At 41.8% G+C, this 26365-nt stretch overlaps 2 protein-coding genes across 3 annotated transcripts in view; both read right to left on the bottom strand.

The window, feature by feature from the left end:
• Nucleotides 1-328: 328 nt before the first annotated feature.
• Nucleotides 329-4442, bottom strand: LOC115821854 (E3 ubiquitin/ISG15 ligase TRIM25). The gene is made up of 7 exons (XM_030785678.1): nucleotides 4199-4442; nucleotides 2656-3530; nucleotides 2356-2451; nucleotides 1634-1882; nucleotides 1404-1426; nucleotides 1152-1300; nucleotides 329-885 (listed from the first exon to the last, which is right to left on the bottom strand). Exons 1-7 carry the CDS (start codon nucleotides 4440-4442, stop codon nucleotides 329-331), a joined length of 2193 nt encoding a protein of 730 aa, XP_030641538.1.
• A 130-nt stretch (nucleotides 4443-4572) lies between these two features.
• The window catches only part of LOC115815332 (LHFPL tetraspan subfamily member 3 protein), a 26771-nt gene continuing 4978 nt past the window's right edge, over nucleotides 4573-26365 (bottom strand). The window contains exons 2-4 of one of the 2 annotated variants that reach the window (XM_030778292.1): nucleotides 9824-10060; nucleotides 7693-7723; nucleotides 7059-7545 (exon numbers count right to left, since the gene is read on the bottom strand). In XM_030778292.1, the coding sequence (XP_030634152.1) occupies nucleotides 7704-7723; nucleotides 9824-10060 (257 nt within the window). In that variant the 3' untranslated portion in view covers nucleotides 7059-7545; nucleotides 7693-7703. Of the gene's footprint in view, nucleotides 4578-7058; nucleotides 7546-7692; nucleotides 7724-9823; nucleotides 10061-26365 lie in introns of those variants that run through there. The other variant, XM_030778298.1, reaches the window with a different exon arrangement.

Genomic DNA, 26365 nt, shown 5'->3' with positions numbered 1-26365 from the left:
TGTTCAAACTCATGTAATTCATTGTTTCATTTTGTTACAAAAATGTGTACATGTGTATACCTGTATATATATATATATATGTGTGTGTGTGTATAAATGTAATATAAATTTAATAGGTTATTTGAAACTGCAAGGACAAATGCTGCCTTCTAATTGTTTTTTTTTCCCATTTAAAAAGACAAAAAATATGATTAAAAATCTGGAATGAGAGAAGTAGTCTGTATTGGAGATGACTGAAGAAAACATAGGCCTGAGATTTTTAAAGTGTACAATAAGAGATATGAGACGGACTGTAAATTTCTATTTTTTTTTAAGAGCCAACTCTTCATTACTCTGTGGTGGTGTTCTGAAACAGATCATGTACTGTAACCTGGGTTTTGGATACAGCGAACGCTGGAAACAGTGGCCCCGTGAACTCATGCTGGAAGCTATAGAGTAAGGTCAGAGCGCCCCCCTCAGCCACACTGAAAAAAGACAGGCAGCCCTCCTCATAATCCAGCAGGATGCCCAAGCGTGTGAGTGTGACCACATGCACTGGTGACACAGTCTTATCGTGCAGTGCCTCGACTTTGCCCTTCTCACATATAAGACACCAAGAGTTGGGATAGAAGCCCAAGCGGCAATTGTCCTTCTGCCCCTTTCTGCCAATTTGTGCATCACAAACCCCTGCCTTCCAACGCCCGTCTTCAATGGAAACCTCAACCTCCCAATAGTAGCGGCCTTGGTTCATGGCTTTGGATCCCAGCACTTGGGGGAAGACATTAAAGCGAGTCTCCTGATCTGGATAAGACTGCTGGCTCTCAGTGTAGGTCACTATTCTGTTCTCCTCAGACAACAGCAGCTTTGGGTGGGCGGTGTCGGGGTTCAGGGTGGGGTTTGTGCCATCTGCACAGAGTAAATCAGGAGAAATTTCAATCTATACATTCCATATGGGATGGCTACTCAGTACTCAGAGTATGCCAGAATATGACTGTGCTTTGGACATGTCAATCAAATAGATACTATTTGAAGTGGGCTGGACAAAGGATGATTTCACAACTCCTGATTGGTCAAAACGCTTCAGGATCAGTAAACTGGTATTTAAAGTGGTCATTTAAGATTTTAAAAAACTTTAGAGTGACTATATTTTAGAAAACTGATAATCAACTCACAGAGTAATCTCAATGGGTCCCTATGGGGCAGAGATATGATCACAGTGTCCAGTCTCTTCTCAGTCCACTCCTGTAGGGACTCCAAACGGGCACGGTCAACTTCCTGTACCGACACCAGGTTCTCCACTGGCTCAGACAGCCCACTTAAACTGAAGAACAGAAAGAAAGAGATTTCCATGAACCTTTAATGACTAACGATTCATATAATTCAAAAGTGCTTCATAACAGGTTTATTTAATAACAATATCTTACCTTTTTGACAGTTTGTTGTACTCCTGTGAATAAAGAGAACACATAGATGTTAAGAAAACTTGCATTACTTGCATTTAAATTCAATGAGTGTAATTTGAAAGTAAATTCAATTTACAGTACAGTAATGTAGTCTATATCTTCATAAAAGACTGTCCTAGACCAATTATCAGTGGCGATCTGAACTCAATTCAATCTCTACAGCTCTAAATAGCCTTTGCTGGCTGAAGTACCAGGATGAAGGCTTGGTCTTGGAGTTGCGATGGTCCCTTAGCGTCTGCCAGGCCTTGCAGAACATTGAAGCTGCTCTGAACGGACTTGAGTTTCTCCTGCAAGAGGCTGAGCTGCTCCTCCACGCTCCCCAGAACCCTCCTCTCCTCCTGAGTCACACAGAGAAGGGCCTGCTGCTCCTCCTGTTCCAGAGCCTCCCGCATGGTCTGGTAATGCTGCTGTACTCCAGCCCGCGCCTCCTCCACCACTCCCTGTAGGAGCCACAGTGACGGAAAGGGAAAGAGGAGAACAGAGGTTATCCATCATGGGAGCAATTTACTAATGATTCTACCACAAGTTAAGCTGAGGTTTTTTCCCTAAATGTGTGAATAAATCAGCGTTTTGATCAAGTAGTGTATTCAGTTACTGCTAACTGTAATATCTGGTGAAAAAAAATCCATTTAAGAATATACTATGTTTCAGTAATATGGACTTCTATGAGGGTATCAAATATGGAGGCTGATAAGCATTGCTCTTATACAGATGCTAAATTTCTGTGATATGATATCAAACACATATTTAGCAACAGGTTTGAAGACTTCCTGCCGAGAGATTTTGAACTTCCTGCGACACAAATGTAACTCTATTACTAAATGTCTTTTAAAATGGGAGACTCATAACTCTGTCAACATAAATGTTAACTCTAGAAAGACCACGGCAATATAGTGTAACCCACTGTTCTTACCTGTGCACTCTCTTTTTTCTTTGTTAGCTCTGAAATTTTTTTCAAGACTGCTTTTTCATTAGCCTGAATCTTCTTCATCTCATCTTTTAGAGTACTCTGTAAGATAAACAAACAAAGCATTTATTTAGGCTTTTAAAATGACTTCATTCAGAAAAACACAGGACCATCCATACAAATATTAGCAGGACCCCTGCCCCCCAGTGAATGCTTGATTTGGGGTGAACTTTGAATGAGGTGACAAAGTTAAGTGGGTACATTCACTGTGCCAGTCTTATGCAACGTTGCAGCCTTTCTCCTCACCCTTAGTTCTCTCTCTGCCTCTTTGATGCCAACACAGGTGTGTTCCTTGTGTGAGCCAATCACTGTGCACACTGTGCACACACACACGCTGCACTGGCGACAGTAGATCCGATTCATCTCCTGGTGCTCCACGCATCTCCAGGGTGATATGTCATTCACAGCAGGGACCAGTGGGTGGCTCTGGAAAACAGGTGACTCCAGGTGAGCACGTAGGTGCTCTGGGCACATGGAAGCTCCACATATCAGACAGGTCTTCACTGCTAGCCTCTGCAGAGAACTGCTGCAGTAGTGACAAGGTACAAAAGATTCATCATTCTGAGTGTCCATCCTGGCTGACTGAGTATTGCTGACAGGTGAAGACTTGGGACTTTTTGTGGGCGGGGAACTGTTGGGTGTTGATTCTCTTTGTCTGGTAGTGTTACTGGGTGAAGATGCCATTTCAGCAGGGGGCGACCTAGCACCAGGGGGGATAACTCTTGTTGTTGTTTCATCTCTGGAAGTTGAGGGTTCTGCTGAAGGGATATTAGTCACCTCAACAGCTGCAGAAGAATGACCTCTGTCTGGGGGAGTGTTTCTTCTGGGAGATGGGGTCTTCGATGGAGGTGTATTTTGTGGGGATGGTATGTCACCTCCTGATGCCCCTCTGGGGAGCGGTTCCTCAGCTGGAGGTGGGTTTGCTGTTGCCGTCTTTTTCCTTGGAGGAGGATCGTTATCGGGTGATAAGTCGATGACTGTGGTATTGCTGTTGCTGGATGGAGCACTGCCTAGTCTATACCCTCCACTATTCTGTCTGGAGGAGGAGGAACTAGCTCGTCTCTTCCCAAGCAGAGTCTTTTGAGAATAACGGGATGACAACCTCTGACCAAGAGTCCAAGCTATAGGATTACCAAAAAAAAACAAAACAACAACAACAAAGAAATTATTTAACTGCCAATACGCCCACTCCGGTACACGTTTGAAGCCTATCAGTATTAAACATCTAGGCCAGTATGATTGTTTCTGTTCGTTATATTTGTTCATACAGAATGCGATATGATATTTTTGAGGAACAAACATGACATGTGTTGTTACGCGTGCTTTCTAAACGTCCTTTAATGTTACGGTAAAGACAAAGACATAAGTGCAAACTAACGGTCCTGATACTGATGTTATTATAGTATAATAATAATAATAATGATGATATCCGCTGTTTGAGGATTAGACATGGTAACCTTACAACTCTCCTACAAATCATACTATCGGGAAGGCTTTGCCCGTTGACATGCAACAAGTTACTGTCAAGTGACCCGAGCACAAAAGATAAGAAAATGTAATTCTACTGCACATCGTTCTTACAACGGACGATGACAACATAAAATAACCACAATATATAATATAAATTTCTTGATTGCATAACTGTTGTTATTTCTGCATGCATCTGTGTATTTCTGTGGGAACTACGCCATTTTTATTTTCCAGTCCTCCAGGTCGGATATCCATTGTCAATTCAGCCGTTTTAAAGATTATACAAACAGATTCATGATTTCACCGGGAGGTTGCATACTTGGACTAAGATTGCTTGACGATGTAGACGGTGCGTCCGCGCCTCCAAAGTCCGGCAACTTCCTGAATTCGTACTTGCATTCAGGACAATAATATGGACCAGAGGGCGAACCGCTCCAAAGCTCCCCTATGCATCCCTGGCAAAAGCAGTGACCGCATCTCAGAGTGATTGGATTCCGAAAATTACCATGGCATAGAGGACAAACGGACGTGGGGCCTGACGGTTTAGTTTGAGATGTCCCCATTTTGAAACGCAATATTATGCAAGCGCGCAGGACAAACAACGGTAAACAGAAACGAAACCTACGAACAGTGCTGTAGGAGGAGCCAAAATATTTGAATTGTGGATACTCACAGAGAATGCCTCGATGTGCATCATTCTTAAAGACACAGTGCAGCTTTTGCCTGGTCGATGAATTTAGGTCACTGCAGCAATTGCTGCCGTAACTTGTAATGTGTAATTGACAGATTACTGACTGTTCGCAAAAACGACTAGTGCATGTGGTAGCAGAAGCAGTAGCAGTAGCAGCTGCAGTAGTGGTAGGAGTAGTGCGTAGTACTTTATTACGTCAACAGTATTGACAAGAGCCAAAATTAGCAGGCTTTACACTTTGGATGTATTTACACATACTGATCCCATGCTATACCAAAGCTATCAGAAAGAAAGAAAGAACGAACTAAAGAAGCATTTTCTCAGTGTTTACATATTTACAGATTTGATAGTCTATTGTTGGCACAATCCATATGTATTTTTGAGGGATTCAAGAGAGCAACGTGTCATTAATCATCTGTAAAAACTGCAGCCACTTCACAGAACATAACACACGAAGACGTTCACAGTTACAAACCTTACGGAGTCTCTTAAGTAATGTTGAACATTTTAAAAAGTAACTAACCACCAATAATTCAAACCGACCGTCATAGATTAAGGTCGTCATAGATTAAGTGGAAGCTTTTGCATACACCCCTGGCATTGATATTTCCCATTTTAGTCACACTAAAGGCTTCTACAAAGCCTATGCCAATATGGAGCTGTTCCATACTGGCAAAGGCTCTGTGTCTATTGCTGCAAGACCTGTAGTAGAGACAGGGACACGGCCAATGCCAACAGCTTCCTCATAGCAGTGAGACCACCATACCATATGTACCCATGTGAAACTATCAGCGGTCAAAAGAATGAGCAGCTTCACTCTGCAGTAATTATTTCCTTGAGAAGTTCACATGATTTTCAGTCAATATGCTTTGAGACTGTTTTCAGGAATTACATGCGCCCCCCCCCCCCCCCCCCCCCCCAGAACCTAATGGAATTCAGAGACTTTATAGTCACATGATAAATCTGACATGTTATGCTGAAAGTATTTATCTAAGAGGTTTATCTCATTGAGGGATTACAGGAGTAAGCTTTGTACATGATCTGAATTCTGTTGTGCCCCCCCCCCCCCCTCTTTTCCTGGTAGATTTGAAGTGTCTTGGCCAGTGTGCTAATGCTGTGATATTCTGAGTCTGTTCTGCACAGCGAGTAGATCACCCCTCCCAACATGTAAGTTTGCAGGGACTCCCTGTACTTACTGTCACAAGCTGTTTCTTGATTGGTGTAAGGGTGCAGGGGCTGTGTGACCCATTCCAATACAGCTCCCACTGAATGTGAAAATAACTCCTGTTTCAACTCTTGCTGAATTTGTAAATAAATCTGTGAATCTGTATGACATTTATATGTTTATTTTTAATGGAGTGCATGTCAGTATCACCAAAAATGTCATCAAGATAAATAATCTAAACACAGAGTTACAAATGATTTCAAATTGGAAAATATGCTAAATACTGCTCTCATCTAAGTCTGGTCCTGGCAATAGTGCTGCAGACTGAGGACAATAATTAATGTGCATACGGTACCTTTAAAAAGCAAATAGTACATTCAGTGCAGATATAAAAATGCATTGCTGTCATTTTATTGGTCTTGTTTTATAGTTCAGTGAAATAAAGCTGTAGTAATTATATCAAGCAGCAGAGGGCGACAAAATTCTCAAACTGCATGGCCACCCGCCTTTCAATCCACCAGTGCAACCTTAATGCAGGCATAGTATCTCTGAAACAGCAGAAAAACAGTTACACTGTTGCCAATGTCATGCCTAATGATCATAGGGAGTCTTTACATAAATATACAAACAACAAAAGACAGCACACTGCTGTTCCTAGAGGGAGATAATCTTTATTGAGCTGAATGGCCTCTATTCTTTAATAACAATAATGTTTTGGCATAACTATGGCTTATTTACAATGATATACATATACAGGAATGATAAGGAAATACTCGAATCCCTTTCAAACAAATGTGTCCTCATATTAATCATCATGTGGCTTTAATGAAGGCTGGAGCAAAGTGATACATCTGTGGGTGTCTTACACAATGGCTTTGGCCTGTTCAACACAAACAAATAAAATAGAGCTTTTAATATGCAATTAATTCAATATATTTACATAGATGTGTAGTGTTACACTTACTTACAGCTTACAGCTTCAGTAAGATGAGAAGCTGGTGTGTCTATTGAAAAAGCAGTATGTGAGAGTGTGTGTGTGTGTGTGTGTCTGTATCTGTATATGAGCATAGAAACATACTCAAATATTTGCCTCTCTCATATTCATTACATCTGTAACTAGTTTCTAGCCTATCATTCATCATTTATCTCTGAATGTTCAATGCACACACACTTACAGAAAGACTTCTACAGCCTTAATAATTCAGTCACAGTGAGAAAAGTTTGCAGTAATATATTAGAGACAACATAACTGGTTCTATTATTAATGTATGTGCAAAATGAGATCAGGATAGTGGTCATTAAATATGCTCATAGAAGAAAAACACATATTAAAAACACTGGTAGGTACTTGCTTACATTGTGGATCAATGGAGAAATGCCTCTAGAATGTTCTAGAAAAGATTTGACTCAGGGTTTTTCTACTAATTTTCTTTAAGTTCTAAATACAAAACACAGACACACTAAACAAATCATGAAAGTCCTATAGGTAAAGCAGCACTAAAATGAATTCGATCATTATTCTTTTAAGTGTTTTAATGATATGAATCTTGTTCTTGGTGCAATGTGCCACTTTAGGTCTAAATTTCATATACAAGTGCAATTTGAGAGTGTACATACCAAAGAGGAGAGCTTCTGTTTGTGTGTGTGTGTGTGTGTGTGTGCGTGTGCGCGCGCACAAAACTATAACATAGATACAACTGAGTTTGCATGTGTTGGTTCATCGTTAGCTTGTTGACAGGACGCTGTGGATGGAGTCTGGAGGGGTCTTGTTGAATGGGAGATCTTGGCTTCATTGCTAGCAGCCTGTAGCCTGTTGACAGACAAAACTGGACACTGAGTTCACAAAAACATGGCATATTGTAAAACAATCAGTATAAGAATATAACACATCTAGTTATTCACTACACAATGTTTAAGGATATACACATTTCACACTTACACATAACAGTGGACTTACCTCAAAATTTGCTAAGCATTTCCACCCTCTGCTACTTGGAGAGGGAGAGACAGAGAGAGAGAGAGAGAGAGAGAGAGAGAGAGAGAGGGGAGAGAGAGAGTAAATAGAGTAAATGTAATAGTATATCTATATTATATGTATATACATAAATATAATATAATTCAGTTTGTCAGAGCTTTTTAAAAGAGGAATGTTCAGTAGCCCAGAACAGTGTATGGTATAAAAGTGCCGCCACAGGTGAGGGCCGTGTAAGGTCAGGCTGTGTTGGCAGGCCAAGTCAGCAGACACCAACATTATGGAGCTAATGATGGGACACTGAGAGGAGTCTGTGAACTACATACAACATCCTGTGTCTTCACAAAGGCCTGGATGGCCTCACCACTAATTAGACTTGGACAGGATCAAACTATTTGTATATAGTGAGAGAGTGCCAAGAGCTCACTGAGTGCTGGCTCACAAAACACAACTCAGAGTGACTGCACTAGCTCTCTATGGCAAAACAGTGGAAAAAGGCAAAAAAAAAAAGACTCTCATTATTGTGTTACACAAGTCAGGCATGAGCATCAGGATCAGTGTCACTATCCAGTCATTTCAATTACTCTGGACACTGCATGCCTGTCATGACCTCAAGGCCACACACAAACACACACACACGCTCCTTATACAACAATTCTTCCATGCAAAATTGGGGTTTTATTTTCTCTTGTTGACAGTGATCTGTGTAAACAGCAATTATCAGTTAAATGTTCATCTTTCAAAAAGCCCCCGGATGCCATTCAGGCATGCCTATGGTTCATTTGAACTCTATCAGTTTCACATTCTCCATATTCAACACTCTCCCTCTGTCTCTCCCCCCCCCCCCCCTCCCTCTCTCTGTCTCTCTCTCTCAGTGTGTCTTGTGTTCTCACACTTCTAATGTGAGCGGCATGTGTGTGCCTGTCTGATTCTATTTGAGACTACAGACCCACTGGTCTGTGTATGAGCAGGGCGAGAGAAACAGGTCGCACTGCGTGCTTCTCTGTGTGTCAGCGACAAAGCACACAGTCACACTGGACCCACCACAGGTATGAGCCATGGAGTTATAGTAAAGCCTAGTGACAGGAAACCAAAACAAGGCTCTATTGTTACAGCATCTTATCATTTTAGTGATAACAATACATGGCAAGGGTGAAACCTCTCTGGTCCAATGCATGCTTGTCTGGGCAGATTTCTCTGTTTTAATTAATATGGAGACACCATTCAGAGTGTAAACATGAATTATAGAGAAGGGTACCACATTTGATTGACACTTTGACTGCACTGAAACTATTTCACAGGGAAATTCTGTTTTCTGGTAGCGGCTGGTGTCAGATGTTATAAAGTACTCAATGGCCTAGTTCTTCCCTCACATAAAAACCATCAAAATATATGTTATCTCAGATTGTTGGAGCAGATTCTGACAGACTGAAAGAGATACATGAATTACATAAAACAAACAAACAAACAAAAAATGAAATAGTCTTGCATTGCTGAATTTTTGCATTGTTGTTGTACATGCACACACACACACACAGACACACAAAACACACATCCGTGTGCACACATACACACACGCACACACACACACGCACGCGTACACACGCACGCGTGCACACACACACACACACACACACACACACACACACACACACACACACACACTATGATATTGTTGAAAATAAGGCTGCAGATATACAGCCCTGATAATAATAACCATACTCACTGTGATGCTCTCAACGCCCTGAACATACACACACCATTGTCCGAGGCTCAGTCCACAGATGTGTGTTTCCAAGCGCTCATATGCTGCATTTGTGTGTGTGTGCATGTGTGTGATCAGATTAAACACAGATTACACACGCACGGACAAAAGTCCACTGGAGCGTGTACCATCTAGAAATGACACTTTGGGGAAAGTTTTGAAACCTCCTTGGATTTAAACAGGTCCACAGTCTGACTGGAGATGCTGCGGATGGCTGGTTTTGAGCCCTTTCCCTGGATTCTAATGTGTTTGCTCCATATGAGAATGTGCTGAGTATTGTTAAATCTGTTGAGTTGAGTATATGGGGAACGTATGGGCGTGAGTCTGACGGATAAAGGCGGGTTTTCTCACCCTTGCTCTCTGCCAGGAGCTCCTCGGCCATCAGACTGTCCTGCCGGTTCCCCAGCACGAAGGCCAGGAAGGAGAGGATGAAGGCATCCAGGATCCCCATGATGGCCAGGATGTAAGCCCAGCGCACTGAGCATGCCCCTATGGTGTATTTATCTGTCTGTTCTCCACACAGTCGTCTCACCTCGTCTGCATCCCAGCCGTCAGGGTAAATCATACAGCCCAGCACCAGACACACACCTGACACACACACACACGTGCACACACAGTGACAGAGAGAGAAAGATGGAGAGAGAGAGAGAGAGAGAGAGAGAGAAAGAGAAACGCATTTACCACAGAGCAATTAATAGTGCATTGTAACAAGTGCCAATATGACCACAGAAAAAACAATTAAATGTAATACAGGTTTGTTTTCTTTGTGCGGTAATGTATTTCAGCCCCCAAATAAAAAGTTTTGAATGATAAACTTTTCCTCGGCCTCCAGACCCGTTGGGAACCCATGGAACAGCCCCTGAGCTGTTGACAAGGTTAAAACAAACAACAAAATGTCTCTCACAGGCTATGAAAGTACAACCTCCCCACTGTTGGGTCACTGTGCACCACATGTCTTCTCCTGCAGTTCCACAGTTTGTTTCTCTAAAGGGAATTTCCACAGAGAGCTTCAGCGTTCCCCTAAGGGAAGAAAACGGTCCGGACAACCCTAACCACTCTGTGTCCTTAATGACCCCTTCCCCCAGCTGCCTCTCCACAGCAGCAGAAAGAAGGCAACCCTGCAAACTGAGGTGGCAAACTTTACTTTACTCTCTCCAGCGCCTCTGGGCAGCTTCCCAACAGCGGTTCACCCACAGAGATCAGGACTTTCTCCAGATCTCTGCCACATCAGGAGTCCAGAAATACAATGACAAATGCCACTGTGGGACATCAATGAGCTGTGTGGCACAAATCCAAACAAACAATATCCTTAGTGGACTGAATAAAGCTCCCACCCCTTCATTAGTCATAATGTTGCATTTTCTCAGCATTTCCCTCCACAAATGTATTATTTATTATTTCTATCTGCTATAAAAGAGATGGATCAGACGTTTTTTTTAGAGGGAAGTCAGTGGGAAATTCTCACAATTTAGCATGACGTGTCCTCCATCTCTCTCTCTCTAAACCACTTCAGTGTTTATTCTTTTCCAGTCATTACCAGATGGGGATAAATTGCATTCATTTCAAATTTTTGGCACAAGGTCTCTTCTAACGTGACAAGGTGCCTAAAGAGCTTACAAGAAGCTGACTGCATGTTACCCAGCATGCACTTCATATGAATAATAAAACACAGTGACCGTGTCTTCACCCCACATCTTTTTTCCTTTTCATCTTTTTCTTTTGCTCATTTGCTGTAATTTGTGTTAATACAACAGACAGCACTCTTCCATATTATTCATGAGATAAATCTCACATAATGTCAACAAAGAGAGAGAGAGAGAGAGAGAGAGAGAGAGAGAGAAAACATAGTGATGTATTTTTTCACTCATACACATACACTTAGCAGACTATATATGAGGATGTATTGATACACTAGGGGTTACACTGCTCCTCTATTCTGGTTCTTATTGGGAGGAGCTATCCACCCTGTGGTGCTGAAAGGACACACAGTGAACCATGTCTTGGTGGTGTGCTGCTCCACACATTTGTGGACCTGAGTGGGTTGAGGAAATACTGTGTTATCCTTCTCACGCATGTATAGTATTTGAATAAGGATGTGTAATAACTGAATTCTTACCAAGGCCTCTTATGAAATCGGTGGTGCATGTCTACATTTTTTTGCCATGAATTTTATTTCATTATGTGCTCTGAAGATGGCAGTAAGAAAGCCAAAGTGCAGTCGATAACAAGAGAGAAATGAGTGTGCATTTAAAAGTCAGAGAGAAAAAAGCTGTGTGTTTGTGTGTGTGTTGGGAGGGGGGTGTTGATTAGCTGGTTGCATACAAATTGGAGCACACAAACAATTCCTCTATTCTCCACAAGGGGGCAAAACACAAAGCCTCAATCAATTTACACAAGAGTCTCGTATAAATGCAACCATGGCTATTGACAATTGCTGACTTATCCACCCAGCACTGAGCATTCCATCATCTGTGCGTAAATACAGCCCAGTCCAATTTGGCATTTCACAAGCAGTACACCTTACATAACAGGGTTTAATAAGAACGGAGAGCAAATCAAACAAACACAAACAAAAACAAATATCACCTTTTAAATTGACAGTTTCTGGCAGAGTCAGGACAGAAAACACAGTGCTTATAGTCAACTGAACGCATATACCATCAAATCGAGCTTATTAGAGTCAAGCTCTTGCTATGGATGAGATTACCGTATAGAGGTGAAACAGAGGTCAAAGTCAGCATGGATGGGCATAGCTGAATGTGCCTGCCCATAAATTATGCCTCTCTTTTCCATTATTGATTTATTTAGCTAACGGACCGCGTTTTAAAGACGACATGGCCTGAGTTTGTAAGCTTACAAATAAAGGATTTTTCATTGTGTGAAGGCAGTACACGTTCCACAGACATGTCACCGTAGGCAATAAAATGCCAGTGCATTGTGTTTTATCTGTGGGATGTGTGATATTTGGTGGGTAAATGGGATTTGGTGAAATGTTCTCTGGACTGACATGAGGATATGTCGAAGCAGAAAGGTGCTGTCATAGATGTGTCTGAGAACAATACGTCAGGGCGTCTCTGACTGACAGATCTGAACTGTTTGGTTGGCTACCATTAAACAGCAGAGTCTGACTCTGGGTCCAGCTATAAGGTCAGATGTGTGATTAAGATGAGGGAGTATGGGATATCTATTTAGGCAGACTGAATATGTCTGAGATTAATACTGAGGTTAATGAGAGAGAGAGAGAGAGAGAGAGAGAGAGAGAGAGAGAGAGAGAGAAAGAGATGGTGGGGACGTCATTTTAAATTTTGAGAATTTTCCACTGACTTCGACTGATGTAATACATTTGTGGAAAAAACATTGAGAAAATACAAAACTAGGGGAGTGAAGGTGGGGGGGGGGGGGTGTTCAGTCCACTAAGGATATTGTTTGTTTGGATTAGTGCCACACAACTCATTGATGTCCCACAGTGGCATTTGTCATTGTATTGTTGGATTCCTGATGTGGCAGAGATCTGAGGGAATATGGTAGATTTATTTGGAAAGACTAAACATGCCTGAGGTTAATGAGAGAGAGAGAGAGAGAGAGAGTTGTGTAGTTTATCAGATTTCAGTATGGATGATTTTATGTCAAAGTTCTGCCAGATTCCTCCACACTATAACCATCAGTAATTACATTCATGGCTAAACTGAACTGGACACACACAGAGCAATGAGTGACAATCAGAGGCTTGACTATAGACCTGTCTACTGCATAACAGATCAATAACCTCCTCACCTCTTCAAATTACCCCAGAAAGAAACTCCTGGATACCTGGACAGCCTATTTGATTCACTGACTCAAAACTCAAACCAGAGTGAAATTAATATGAATCTGGAATGAGTCTCTTGTGCTCTTTGTTCCCTTGACCAGAGCATAGGCACCAAATAATATAGATCAGAGGATATTAGGAATGATTTGTGGGTGTGGCTGACTCAAAGCATCAATAACAGACATGAGAAAGCATAGTAATAATGAAAGAATTGCACTGTGCAGTGTTTTTTTCTGTTCTCTCTGTCTCTCTCTCTCTCTTTCCCCCTTTTTCCACCAATATGGATGGATGCCAAGAGAGAGAAACATCCTGGGGTTGTGATACAGGGAATGAGCCTGTCAATTATAGCAGTGAGAAAGGTTAACTGACAACATCTCTCTCTCTCTCTCAACCATGAACAGGGAGACAGAGAGACATAGACAGAGAAGGAGAGAGAGAGAGAGAGAGAGCATGAGAGAGACAGAGAGGGAGCGTCTCCCCAGGTTCACAGCACGTAGCCAAGATCGCACGCGCGTCATGTGAGTTGTCTGCCATATGCCGGAGCCCTTAGGACAAGCCTCTGTGCTTCTGGAAAGAGCTATTCTGAGTGCTTCAGAAACAGAGCAGGCAGAACTGAGATACCAAAGCAAGCGGAACCCAATAGGTCAGAGTGAGTTAGTGAGAGCAGGGGAAAGAGTTAGGATGCTGAGGAACTCATATAACTGAAGCATTGGAGCAAGACCAGCAGTCAGAGAGACAAAAGAGGAGAGTTAATTATGAACTCTTGATAGAGATACTGTGTGTGTGTGTGTGTGAGTGAGAGAGAGAGAGAGAGAGAGAGAGAGAGAGAGACAGAGGGCTAGTTTAATTAATGTTTATCTTAATAAATCTTAATCTGTGTGAGATGTGAATATATTGGCATGCATTAGCTGTGTTTCAATGCTCCACTTCAATGTGTGCATGTATTTGTATGTGAGGCAGTGGTCTAACGTGTATAAACTGTGAATACATTAATGTGTACTTGCACCAGTTCCTCTGTATCACTGTGTCTTCTGAGAGTGTGAAACTATAAACTACAAGTCTTTGATGTGGGTGTGAGTCTCTCTCTCTCTCCCTGTGAGTGTGACTGAGATGGAGGGGGGCGAGAGAAAAAGAGAGACAGGGAGCAGGGAGAGAGAGAGAGAGAGAGAGAGAGAGAGAGAGAATGTGTATGTGTCTCTTTGGGACTCAGTGACACTGCCATCCTCATCTCTCACACAGCTGAAGCACGGTTAAGTAGCCATGAAATAGGATTAGCATTTTCCAGCTCCTATGAATCCCATTTTCTGCTGTTCCTCTTTTAAAAAGCTGTGACAAACTGAATTATATTTATTTTCTCTCTCTCCTTCTCTCTCTCTCTCTTTCTGTTTCTCATCATCATCTGTCCCAGCACATGTGAGTGCATGAATTTAGCAACTGTGTCTTGTACACATCTTTGTTCCCACAGAATCACTGGGCCATGTTTGTTTGAACATAATTTGCCACTTAACAAAGAGACATACATTCATGTGGGTGAATGCTAATGGAATCAGACATGGAAAATAAAACTAGTCGTCAATATATAATTACTGCTCGGCAGTTGACATCCTGAAGCTCTGTATTTCGGCCAGACTGAAAAAGATTATTTCACACATTAACTGACTCATCTGCTCTTTATTTACATACAGTGCATTTACCATTTAAAATAATACACTGTCAGCATACAACCCAATTCTGATAACCCTTTGATAGGCTGTCCTGTCATTGTTTTTTGGGGAGGGCATATGTATATGTATTCATCAGTGTACTGATTCAATGGTGCTGCTTCTAAAATTTCAAGTCTCAAAACCCTTTGTGTTTGAACAGAACATTGTAGAAGCCAGTGCGGAACAGTAGTCTCAGATTAAAATGAACAGATTTTGTGGAGCACCCTCTCAGGCTCAGTTTTCAACCCAAATTTAGCAGACGATTTTCCATGACAGAGTCATCAAGGTCAAATATCTGCAAACACCCTTATTTTATTCTGGCCAAAAATATTTCACTCATAATCAGAAGATTTCACAAGATGATGCATGATAATATCATATTACATCATTACAAATCATTTCGAACAAACATCTCAGTATGGCGCCTGTTCTTATCCATGTGCCACATCACTTAGAGACATAATCTCTTCATATAATGTCACATGGATCATCACTTGTATTTTCTGATTGATTCCCAATGTTTTTTCAACATTGTCAGGTTAGCCATGATCTGAACTGACCCAGCTGGTGCAGATGAGCTGTAATGCAGTGTGTGCTCCAGCCATGCAATGTAAGTTGACACCAGCGACTTTTCACTTCCATACACAAGTGTGTATTCTCTGAAGCCTCCATATTATAAAATCCTCTAACCCCACAATGAATTCTCAAATTACGTTGTAATTAATCCAAACATGTAGTCAGTACCTTAGAGACTGAGGGACAAAGGCATTTAGCCTGACCCCTTTTTGTCTGGGGAACGACTCTGCAGTACATAAGAACCGAGAGAGGAGAGGAAGTGTGTCTAGATGATTGAAGCCTTTTGACCTGATTAACGGCGTCGTCTTGGACAAGCTCTGAGTGAGAAGTTCTGCCAAGTACTGAGGACAACCTGATCTATATTCACTGAAACTGTTCTGTGCGTGAATGGCAAAAGCCTCGGTCCCAGGGGGACGTGATTGCAGAACTTGTGAGACTTTCCTTCTTTTGAGATTTTTTTTTTTGAAGCTATCGTGATCAGTGGGGATCCCTCATCAGACACCGACAGTCGACTACGCACTTGTTTTCCATGAGATGTTATTTTTTTTTTTTTCCTGAGTGAGGGGGGGAGAAAGAGAGAGGGAGAGAGAGAGAGAGAGAGAGAGAGCGAGAGAGAGAGAGCGAGAGAGAGAGAGACTACTGAAGAATTAGAATAGCGGGGGAAGCTGAAGTATTCATCACATGTGTGTGCATAATTCCTTTGATCAGTCCCTGTCTGCTTGACATTTGAAGCTCCTCTTAGTTTTTAGGTCTCTAAAATGAAGGACGTGTCTTTCATTATCAACGAGGTAGAGGCAATGATGTGCCAACCCAAGCTAGAACTGAATCCACATTAAGTAAAGAGTTTCTGCACTAGAATAAGATAGTGTTCTTACATTCTCCATGGAGTAAGATGGTGTTGCTACATTCTAAATGGTATACAATGGTGCTGTTACATTCTAAATGGAATAAGATGGTGTTGTCAGATTGCCAGGACAGGACCACTGTGACATGGAGGTCTGGAACTTAACAACATGGCGGCCTATCTCTCCCTGTAGTAGGTTTAGACACTCAACGGAGGTTACAGTGAATGACAATCTGGCTCTCAGTCTAGCTAGCTGGCCCTGTGGTAACAGAACTCGAGCGCTCAGGTTCTATCACGTCTGCCTGGCTGCATGTCCAGCTTAAGTAGCCCAGACAGGACACAGCCGGTCAGTGAGGATGAGTGTGTGACTGGGCTGAGCAGGCAGCAGTGCATCTGGGCAGCATGAATCATAGAGATACGGGGGAGGGAGGCGGTTGGTAGGGGGACGACACTGAGCTCAATATAGCCAGACAGTGTGTGGGCGTTGGAATCCATGACCGAACAAGTCTGGCTGCTCTTCTCACAGACGGCATCCTGGTTCACTCTTGAATGGTTAGAGACTGAAGATGTAAGGGCTGGACGCTCTTCACCCATTCCTCAAAGGCTAAATTTGGTTTAAAAAAAAAAAGCGTACGAGTAATTAGTGACTGAAAATACAACTGAAGAGGTGACATTTTTCTTAAAATCATCACCTTGGCTGGAGGAAGGCGGGTCAAGGAATAGGCAGCCATTTTAGAGCAGTCATTGGGTTTGATTATGACTCTACGTGGTGAAATCTTGTCTGTGGAATACAAAGCCTATATAGGTTACCTGGGACTCTGTATGGTGCATGTAGTATTTCCTTTAGATGCTTCTATATTCACAAATGATAAAGCCCTTACACACATCTCTGATCTGACTCAAGAGAGATTTCATGAATGCTGCAATGAGATGCAACACTTCTCATGGCCTGGGACAATGGCCTGACCTTTATGGGAGGTTCTGCATGAACAGTGAGTACGTATCCATTGACTTCTCCTTTTAAAAGAATGCAATCTTTCCATTAAGAGTGATTATTATAATTAACACCTCTCTATCACTATCTTTTCATTGGAAACAATTCAACGCTTTATTACACAAGAAGGAGTGAAGGACGGCCTAATTCTTCATTACTTATTAAATCATCGCAGATTGGGAGATGTTTCCATTATAAATGATGTTTATCACATACGTATCTGTGTTTATATGCACTACAGAGAGTGAGAGAGAGAGAGAGAGAGAGAGAGAGAATGTCACTAAAAGTGAGAAAGAGAATGAGGAAACTGCGCTACGACACCAGTCTGCTCTTGACTCACAACATCTATAGGTTACTGAGTCACTTCATTCAGCTCATTGTCATCATCATCATCATCATCATCATCATCATCATCATCATCATCATCATGCTGCTGACTCTAACTCTTGGCAAAATCTTGGCACCAAGACAAAAAAGAACTCTCATATCTACAGACATTGATGTATCTTCTGCATGTATACAGCTGAAAATGCTAAACATTACAGCCACCTGAAAGCATGTGCGTGCATGCGCACACGCACACACACACACACACACACACACACACACACACACACACACACACACACACACACAAAAAGACATGCAAATGTGTGTATCCTGTGAGTAATGTCTGCTGCTGTAGGGCTTTGTCTGTGTGTGTAACTGCCTAACATCCAGTGTGTGTGTGTGTGTGTGTGTGTGTGTGTGTATGTGTGTGTGTTCCACTTCTCCAGGCTGTCCTCTGGTTTAACATTAGCTTACAGAGGCAGCTGACCTGAAAGAGGTCATTACCAAAAAATTCAGAGGTCAGGCAGGAGAGTTATTATCCACTCACTGGACATTAAACAGGGATCAATTATAATTGTCTGGGGTCACGGGACAGCCTTGCAGTCTTGTGAAAAGGCAATGGCTATGTGTGTGTGTGTGTGTGTGTGTATAAGAGTGACAGGAGACAATGAAAGCATATCTAAGTTTGGGAAAAATGTCCTGATTTCCTTGCCACACTGATGAACTAAGGAAAACCTTTTGCATAGTTTGAAAAACTCTTTGCTCTAAAAAGTCCCTGAGCATATTTTCTCTCTCAATCCAAACAACCCACAAAGAGAGCTGGAAACAGAAACATCTATACCTGTCAGGATATCAGATGTAAAAATTATATTAAGCTCTTTTGGGTTTCTGTCAGTTCCCTGTCAGCTGCACCTCAGAATCAGATGTCTGATGGAGCTCTCTGCAGAGTACTGATGGAGTGATACAACAGTAATTGATCTGATGTGTATCACACTGTTGTGTGGCACATAAACATACACATGAGCCCAGCAAAATATGGAACTTTATGGATATGGATACATGGATATTTTGATATGGATATCCATATCACAATACAGAACTTTAACAACTTAACATACAACTGAAACATCATGGTCGTCATATTCTATGCTTTAGAAGGATGTTTACGATATAAATATACAGTATATCGTAATATACGATATAAATACTTGTACCCTGATATAATGTATATACAAGGCATATTATTTCATTGCGTTTTCTGAGAGAGAAGTCAAGCGTCTTGCACCAGTGAGCACACAGCTTCTGACACTCTTCCAGTGAAGTCATATTTAACAGAGTCTATTTTTTTACTGGTGTTGTTGTCAGAACTTCAACAGCTCAAGGAGGCAAAAATAGGTGTAGACAGAGAAAGAAAGAGCAACAGAGAAAAAGAGAGAGAGTGAGAGAGAGCGCAAGCGAGTGAGACAGAAAGAGAGAAAGAGAGGGAGAGAGAGAGAAAGAGAGAGAGGGAGAATGCAAGCGAGTGAGACAGAAAGAGAGAGAGAGAGAGCAATGCTCCAAGACATCCTCTGAAGCCCACCTTGTCAGAGTCAGCTATTTTTCACATGGCAAACATATAACGCCTGCAGAGTACTGAACCCATCAATTCAAGGATTAGACATGGTGAGGAACAGATCTCTTTTTTTCATCAGTTTGTTGGAGATGAGGTCTTTGTGCAAGAAATGAAACCCAGTAACTTTTCACCAGTTTGCAGCACAAAGGACCTGTAGGCAAGATTGTTTCCCTGTGGTAGAGAAATGCTTATGCAGGGTGCAGGGGCTTGTTTGGGGTACATGACAAGAGATTTAGGTTATGTTTGTGAAAAATCTTTTACTCTCAATGTTATACGCAGGTAAAAACTTGCACTGGGCAACACAATTTACATACTGATCATGAAATGTCTTTTTGCCAAACCAAGTTTACCTGCTTCAAGCACAACAACCTCAAACATGGTCCACTTGTAGTTATGGGGAAAAAAAAGAAGAAAAAACAATATATTCAGCCAAATAATGCAAGCTGGCATTAGTCACCTGTAATATCATAAATGACGTATCCTATTAATAATAATCACCATCATCATCATTATGGCAGATTGCCTCTCTGGGGACAAGTTGTTGAGAAAAATCAATCAAAAGCTGGAACCGAGAGCCAAGAACATTTTTAAACAATGTGACAGCTAGTAGCCCTAGCATTGTCATGCAGTGGTTTATATTGAATGTGCCACTATTTGAATATGAATTACTATGGAGATGCACAGCACAGAAAAGCGTGTTTCTGATGCATGCTGATCCCTGAATGGTAAAGATAATTAATGGTACAGACACACAGGTAAGGTGAACTAAGGGATCCCTGCTAAGTGTGTAGTTCAACAAAATTCTCACAGCATGATGACTGTCCAATAAAAAAACAAAATTAACACACAGAAGTAATGACAGCTTTATTCGGACATGAAAACAAATGCTATTTCGAGACTTTCAGTGTCCTTGAACACCCACAGATGGAGTCATATGTGCAGCCTGGCTGCTGCAAAAGATTGATAATCCTTTATGTTAAACAAAAAAAATTGATTCCCTAATGGTAAGCATGCAAGGTGACAAAATTGATTTTCTATAACTGAACATCAGATGATTATGCTATACACATACACATACACATACACACACACACACACACACACAGACGCACAGACACGTACACACGTGTAAAGACTTGCACATACACACACACACATGTGCACACCCAACACACAAACAAGAATGCATGAGGCTACATGAGATTATTACTATTACAGTTCAACTTATTGTTGTAATTGTTTACTGTTACTGCTTATTTAATGTAATGGAGTATCATCTTAAGCTTTTTTTGGTCACATTCATCTCTAAGCTCGTCTTTTCATAAGTAAAGCTACCATATTTGGTAGCACATTTGGTAGCTTGATCTTTGCTTTGCCAGTCCTTTCAGTGCTCACAGGTGCATTAGCCTTGGTAAGAGTGTGATATGGCGTGGGGAGGGAGGGGGGGGGGGAGAGATAAAAGGAGAGCAGGATGAATGGTGGAGCGGGCGGAGGGGATGCTGCTGTGGCCAGATGCTGACCCGTACCTCTGCTGTGATGGCATGGGTCAGAACCAAGCAGGAGGGATCAAAAAGGGTTGAGAAGGAGCGAGATAGAGAAAAAAAGCACTGGATACCGTGTTTAGTTATTGTGCTATATCTGTAGCCACTCTTAAAAGGTCCACGCTGCACCAATTAGATATCAAAGACGCATTAACACAGAGGGAAAAGAAGGACACACAGCTGTGAAATAGACGTTTAATGCGGGGAAGAATGCAGACTGTCATGAGAACAGGGCGGATGGTCGATGAATCTCCCATCAGACCCAGATTTTAAAGCAACGGTGATCTCACTGTTTTATCTCGCTATCTCTGCTAAAATAGCTCATGTCATTATCTCCTAACACGATCAATATGTTGATCCTTTTCCTCATTAAACAATCTAATCCCTGCACTGAAGAGAGAGAGGGAGAGAGAGAGAGAGAGAGAGAGGGAAAGAGAGAGATAAAGAGAGGAGGAGAGACTGTGTAGTAGAAAGCTCTGTGTTCCATGCGAGGTACAAAGCCTGAAGCCCATCTGTATGTTGACATACATGTGCGTGTTCACGGTACCTGGTCCTCCTCCCCCACTGAGCTGACTGATGGTTGATTTTTTTTCCCTCTCTTACGCCTCCAAGCACTAATTAAATTGAACTCCACTGACTCCACTTCTTAATTAAAACAGCACAGAACATTTTAATGCTTGAGTCGCTTTAAAAGCAGATCGGCTGTTTGGATAGAGAGGTAGGTGAAAAAAGAGAAGACAGGTGGGAGGACTTTTTAATGGTTACAGTCCATCCCTGATTTCTCAGATTTTCTGATAACTGAACCGCCACAAAAAAAATTTTCAGGAAAAAAAAAATAAAACCCTGAAAAATAATAAATATTGGAAAATATTTTTAAGCATAACAAATGTTATCATTTCTGTAATTTCTAAACCTTTTTTGGAGACCCTTCATTCGTAACTTCATTAATACATAAAATAATGTTTTCAACAATTTTGATACTGTACTTTGTCACAAAAACCATCCAGAGCCATGCAGCTGTCTTGATTGTTGTCAGTGTCTTGGTAGTACTAGCTTGTCCCTTTGTTGTGTGGCTCTGACTGGGGAGAGTGTGCACTGTTCATTGCTTTCAGCATATAATTGAGTGTATCTGCAATTTCATAATGGCCCCAAAAGTGAAAAACGGTGTAGGTAAAAGCATGAGTCTTTATCTACACTCATATGTCAATGATTTGTAAACGAGTCAAAAGCTGATAGAAAAAAAAAAAACTGGACCAAGGGGTTTTGGTAGCACAGCTGTGTAAAGAGCATGGTGTTAAGAAACAAACACTTAGTGACATTAAAGAGAGCAAAGAAAAGCCACTGCAGTGCAAAGAAAGGTATGCAGATGATGCTTCTCTGTCTGGTGGTGTTGCAGCAGTATGGAAGTGGTTCATGCAGATGTGTGTGAAAGGGCTGTAAGAAAAGCTGAGATGAAGGTAGGTGCCCTCAGGCTGTCCGGGAAGATAAATCCTGAAATTTCATTCCATGCTATTATATGTAGAGTATGCATCTGCATATGAATGTAAATGTATGTACAGTGCATTATTAATGTAAGCAGTCTGTTTGTATGTGCAGTATGTGTGTTTGTTTTGGTAATGTCTTTATTTTATTTCATTAGACACACTGTATGTTCATTACACATAACATTAGGTTATTAAACTGTCACTGTAGTGCATAGTACAATACACAGCACTGCAGTAAAAAAACTAAAAAACAAAAAAAAAAAAAACGCTACGCTGAAATTATGCTTCTGATTTTCCAGGTTTCGACCATGTTCATATACTGCCTCCCCCCTGTATACTCTAGTAAATCGAGGATGGACTGTATTTAAAAAGCACCTCAAAGCTACAAATGCTAATATGTGCTTATTTGCAAATTAGTGTGAGCATTGTGGGCACCGGTTTTATTTCATTAAATGGGTACAAGGTTACAGGCAGTTCCTGATCTTTTTTTTTTTTTACCCCTAGGAGATGCAGAGGTACATAGAGAGTGCTCACTGATTGCCTGTATTATGGCAGCACCTGCTTTCTTTTCTATTCCTCTTTAAGTTCTGCTATGCTGTGGTTGTGTCAGAAAAAACAAGACGTAGCATGAAAACAACAGCAACAATAAAACCCTCTGATAAATCTCAATCCTATGTATGCATGTGAGTTCACACAGCGGAGCGCCAAAAAACAAACAAACAAATAAATAAATATAAAGCCTAGGGGAAATGTGACAGGAGCCTATCTTTCTTGACAAAGTGCTGATTTTCAAGATACATGCAATCTTAACAGCTGTCAGAGCTTTGTTTATCCTCTGGAAACAAATCATACCATCATGACAAATAAAGCCTCCTTGAAATGTTTAAGTATAATCGTTGAAAAATGAGAACATGTAGCTGACTTTGTCAGCAACAACACCCTAAAGGGATCTACCCCATGACAGGGGTATTTGATGCTATAATCCTCTCTTCCTCAACTTCTCTGGTCTTCGCCATGCTTTAAGCTACAACAATTTTACACTTTAACATCATCTCGGCTTATGGCTACAGAATGTTCCCTAACTGAACTTTTTTTCCCACCATATTTTCCCACAGAACAATGACCTTCGTTCAAGAGCTATCAAACCAGTTCTCAACCACAAATGCCCAATCCTCCTCAATTCCATTCAGCCAGAACGCCTGATTAAACTCCTCTAAAACCAACCAACCATCTAAAACACTCAGCCTCCTCATTTTCACTCAGCTACAACTCCACAAAGGACTGATGATTAGATTACTCTTGTGGGGTTGTAGTGGGAAAGCAGAGCATATTTGAGGAACGGCATGTCTCTCTCAAGGACTGCATTCAGAACTCCTCTTCTGTGTACCACCCTCTCCAGCCCTTTTCTGTTTCTGTCCAGATAGATTTTTAATAAGTTAATGACACAAAAGCAACCCTTCTAAGGCACGTCTCAGTCAACATGTGCAGACTGAGCTGGTTTCTCTTCATCTTGCTTGAAGGCCTGCTCCAAGGATATTTTCACGCTTTAAAGCATTCCATTAGAGCAACAGACTCTCCAGTGACACCCATTAAGAATCTTCTCCTGTTAAATTTGTCCCATGGGAGGTTGTGATGTCTTCTTTCCCCTAACGTTGCTGTCAGAGGTCAAGTCCTGTCATGGGTTCACTCAGCTGGCACAGGGACATTAAGCTAGTCTCCAGCTAGCTGTCTAGCTCTCTTTCTAGGGGGGTTCATTTCTCTCGTACCCGGGTTTGCATGGTTCCAGATCCCCAGATGACTTACACACATTACTTACCACCCTCAACCACATTAAAAATGAATAAAGAGAAAAATAAAAGCACAGAGTCTTTTCCATCACATCCACTGGGGACAGGAAATGAAGAGGCAGGTAGTTGCATTCTGAGGAAGCCAGCTTTAAAAATCTATACACCACGCAAGGCCACGCACGTTCGTGTGTTTGATATTCTGTTTATGCATGAGCATGTTTGTTTTGCTAGTATGGAAAATGAGGTCAAATCCCCACGCACTACAAATGTCACCACAGCTCAGCATTAAAACCATGCAGCATAATGAAAACGTCTTAAGACTGCTTACGCTTTCCTGTTCGTGTCAAGAACAGGACGTAAGGCCAGCTATGAGAGAGCATGCGCTGCCTGTCTCCGTGCGGGTCAGGGAGGGACTGGGCACAAATTTCACTGTGTTTCCTATGCTCTCATGACAGCTGTGTTAAGTAATGCTCAGTCAGATTTTTAGATGATTTGTGACGTAAAACAGGTCGCCAAGGGCTCCGAAATGGGCCATGCCTTCTGTGCCAAGCAAAGGGACGACGTCCTCCCGTGATTAGATTACGCCCCGTTCTCAAATTCTCATGCCCAGATTACGTAGCAGTAGCATATGGTGAGGGTTTGGAAGGCTATGCACGGGTACTCTCAGAGAGACAAAAGACCAGATTTGCTTAATACCGCAAACTGGCAATGATTCAAGTTCACAGTTTGTGAGTGACGGAGTATTAAATCGTTCCGTTTCTGAGACTTCAGCAGGAAATGGATACACATACACACAGCACAGAAGAGGGAGAGAGAGAGAGAGAGAGAGAGAGAGAGAGAGAAAAAAAGCCTCTTCATCATGATGCAGGGAGTGGAGTGGTCACGGTCGACCCCCGAATATCCATGTGTTCAGGCCAGGTTCACCACAATTCTCCCTAAGGACCTGACTGTGCTCTCTCTCTCTGCGCTTTCTCTCTCTCTCCCAAACACACACACTCTGCATATTTTATCTCAGAGCCATCCCAAAAATAACACATTACTCTACTTTGACTCACAGTCCTTTGCATTAAAAAAATAAAATAAAGAAAGAAAAAAACAAACAACCTTCATTTAACTCAGGTGTCCTTTGTGTGTCGCACAGCGGCAAAACCGTACATTTCTTTTGGTTAAAAAAACAATTCAGGTCAAGAGCGCCTGCCCTGATACAAAGCACATAAACTCACAGTACTCTAGCTTAAAGGACACAAATAGTGGCACTTAGAGATTAAGCTCATGTGTTTTATAAGGCTCCTATTGAAACTTGTGCTAAACAGTGTTACCATCTGCAGTGGATTGGTAACATTTACTGATCAGTTTATTTCAAAGGATTTTAAGCTTCTTCTCCTCACTCCTCTCCTCACGGTGTTGATCAAACTTTTCCACTGAACTCGCTGAGTGAGACGTCCACATGCAGGATGGAAGACGGGCCCATTCATACACAATGAATGTGAGCAGCCTGAGCTCTGCAGTGAGATGTCACTGCCCCCACTTCAAAGTCCATCTCTCATTTTCTCATTTTCTCCTATCTCAATCTTTCTCTCTGTTTTATCTGCTTTGTACCTCGCCACTCCAATCTCTCTCTGTCTGTGCGTGTGTGTGTATGTGTGTGTCTGCCACTCCACTTCTGTCTGCCATCCAAACACCAATGTCCAATGTATCTATAAGTCACACCACTACATTTAACAGTATAGTGAAACCCTATTACATTGTTTTGTGAAATCTGTACGTGGCATTACGGAATTTAAATGGAACACAGCTACGCCGACAATCTTTAAAAACAGGGCCTGTGAACAAATAAAATGACCAGCGAGTCTTACAATCCATTCTTTAAGACCCAGAATGCACTTACGGTGCATTCTTTTCAGATAAATTAACTTTAACTTTCTCTCTCTCTCCCTTAAGATACACACACACACACACACACACACACAGAGCATCTGCATCAGTCGAAGTCAACAAAGCTCTTGGAACTGAAAGAGCTGTTGTTAGCCAGAATCTGTGTCTCATTAGCAGAGCTTGTAATGTTCCTGAGAGAAGAGAAAGAGAAGGGTAGAGAGAGAGAGAGAGAGAGAGAGAGAGAGAGAGAGAGAGAGAGAGAGAGAGAGAGAGCTTCTCTGCATTCTAACTGTGACAGACTTCTGTCTCCTGAGACAAGATAAACCAGTATTGGGCCCC

This window comes from Chanos chanos, chromosome 1 (assembly GCF_902362185.1).
Source record: "Chanos chanos chromosome 1, fChaCha1.1, whole genome shotgun sequence".
In the NCBI taxonomy this organism is placed as follows: domain Eukaryota; kingdom Metazoa; phylum Chordata; class Actinopteri; order Gonorynchiformes; family Chanidae; genus Chanos; species Chanos chanos.
The sequence above is the reverse complement of the archived record's forward strand: the minus strand, read 5'-3'. Positions and strand labels throughout refer to the sequence as shown.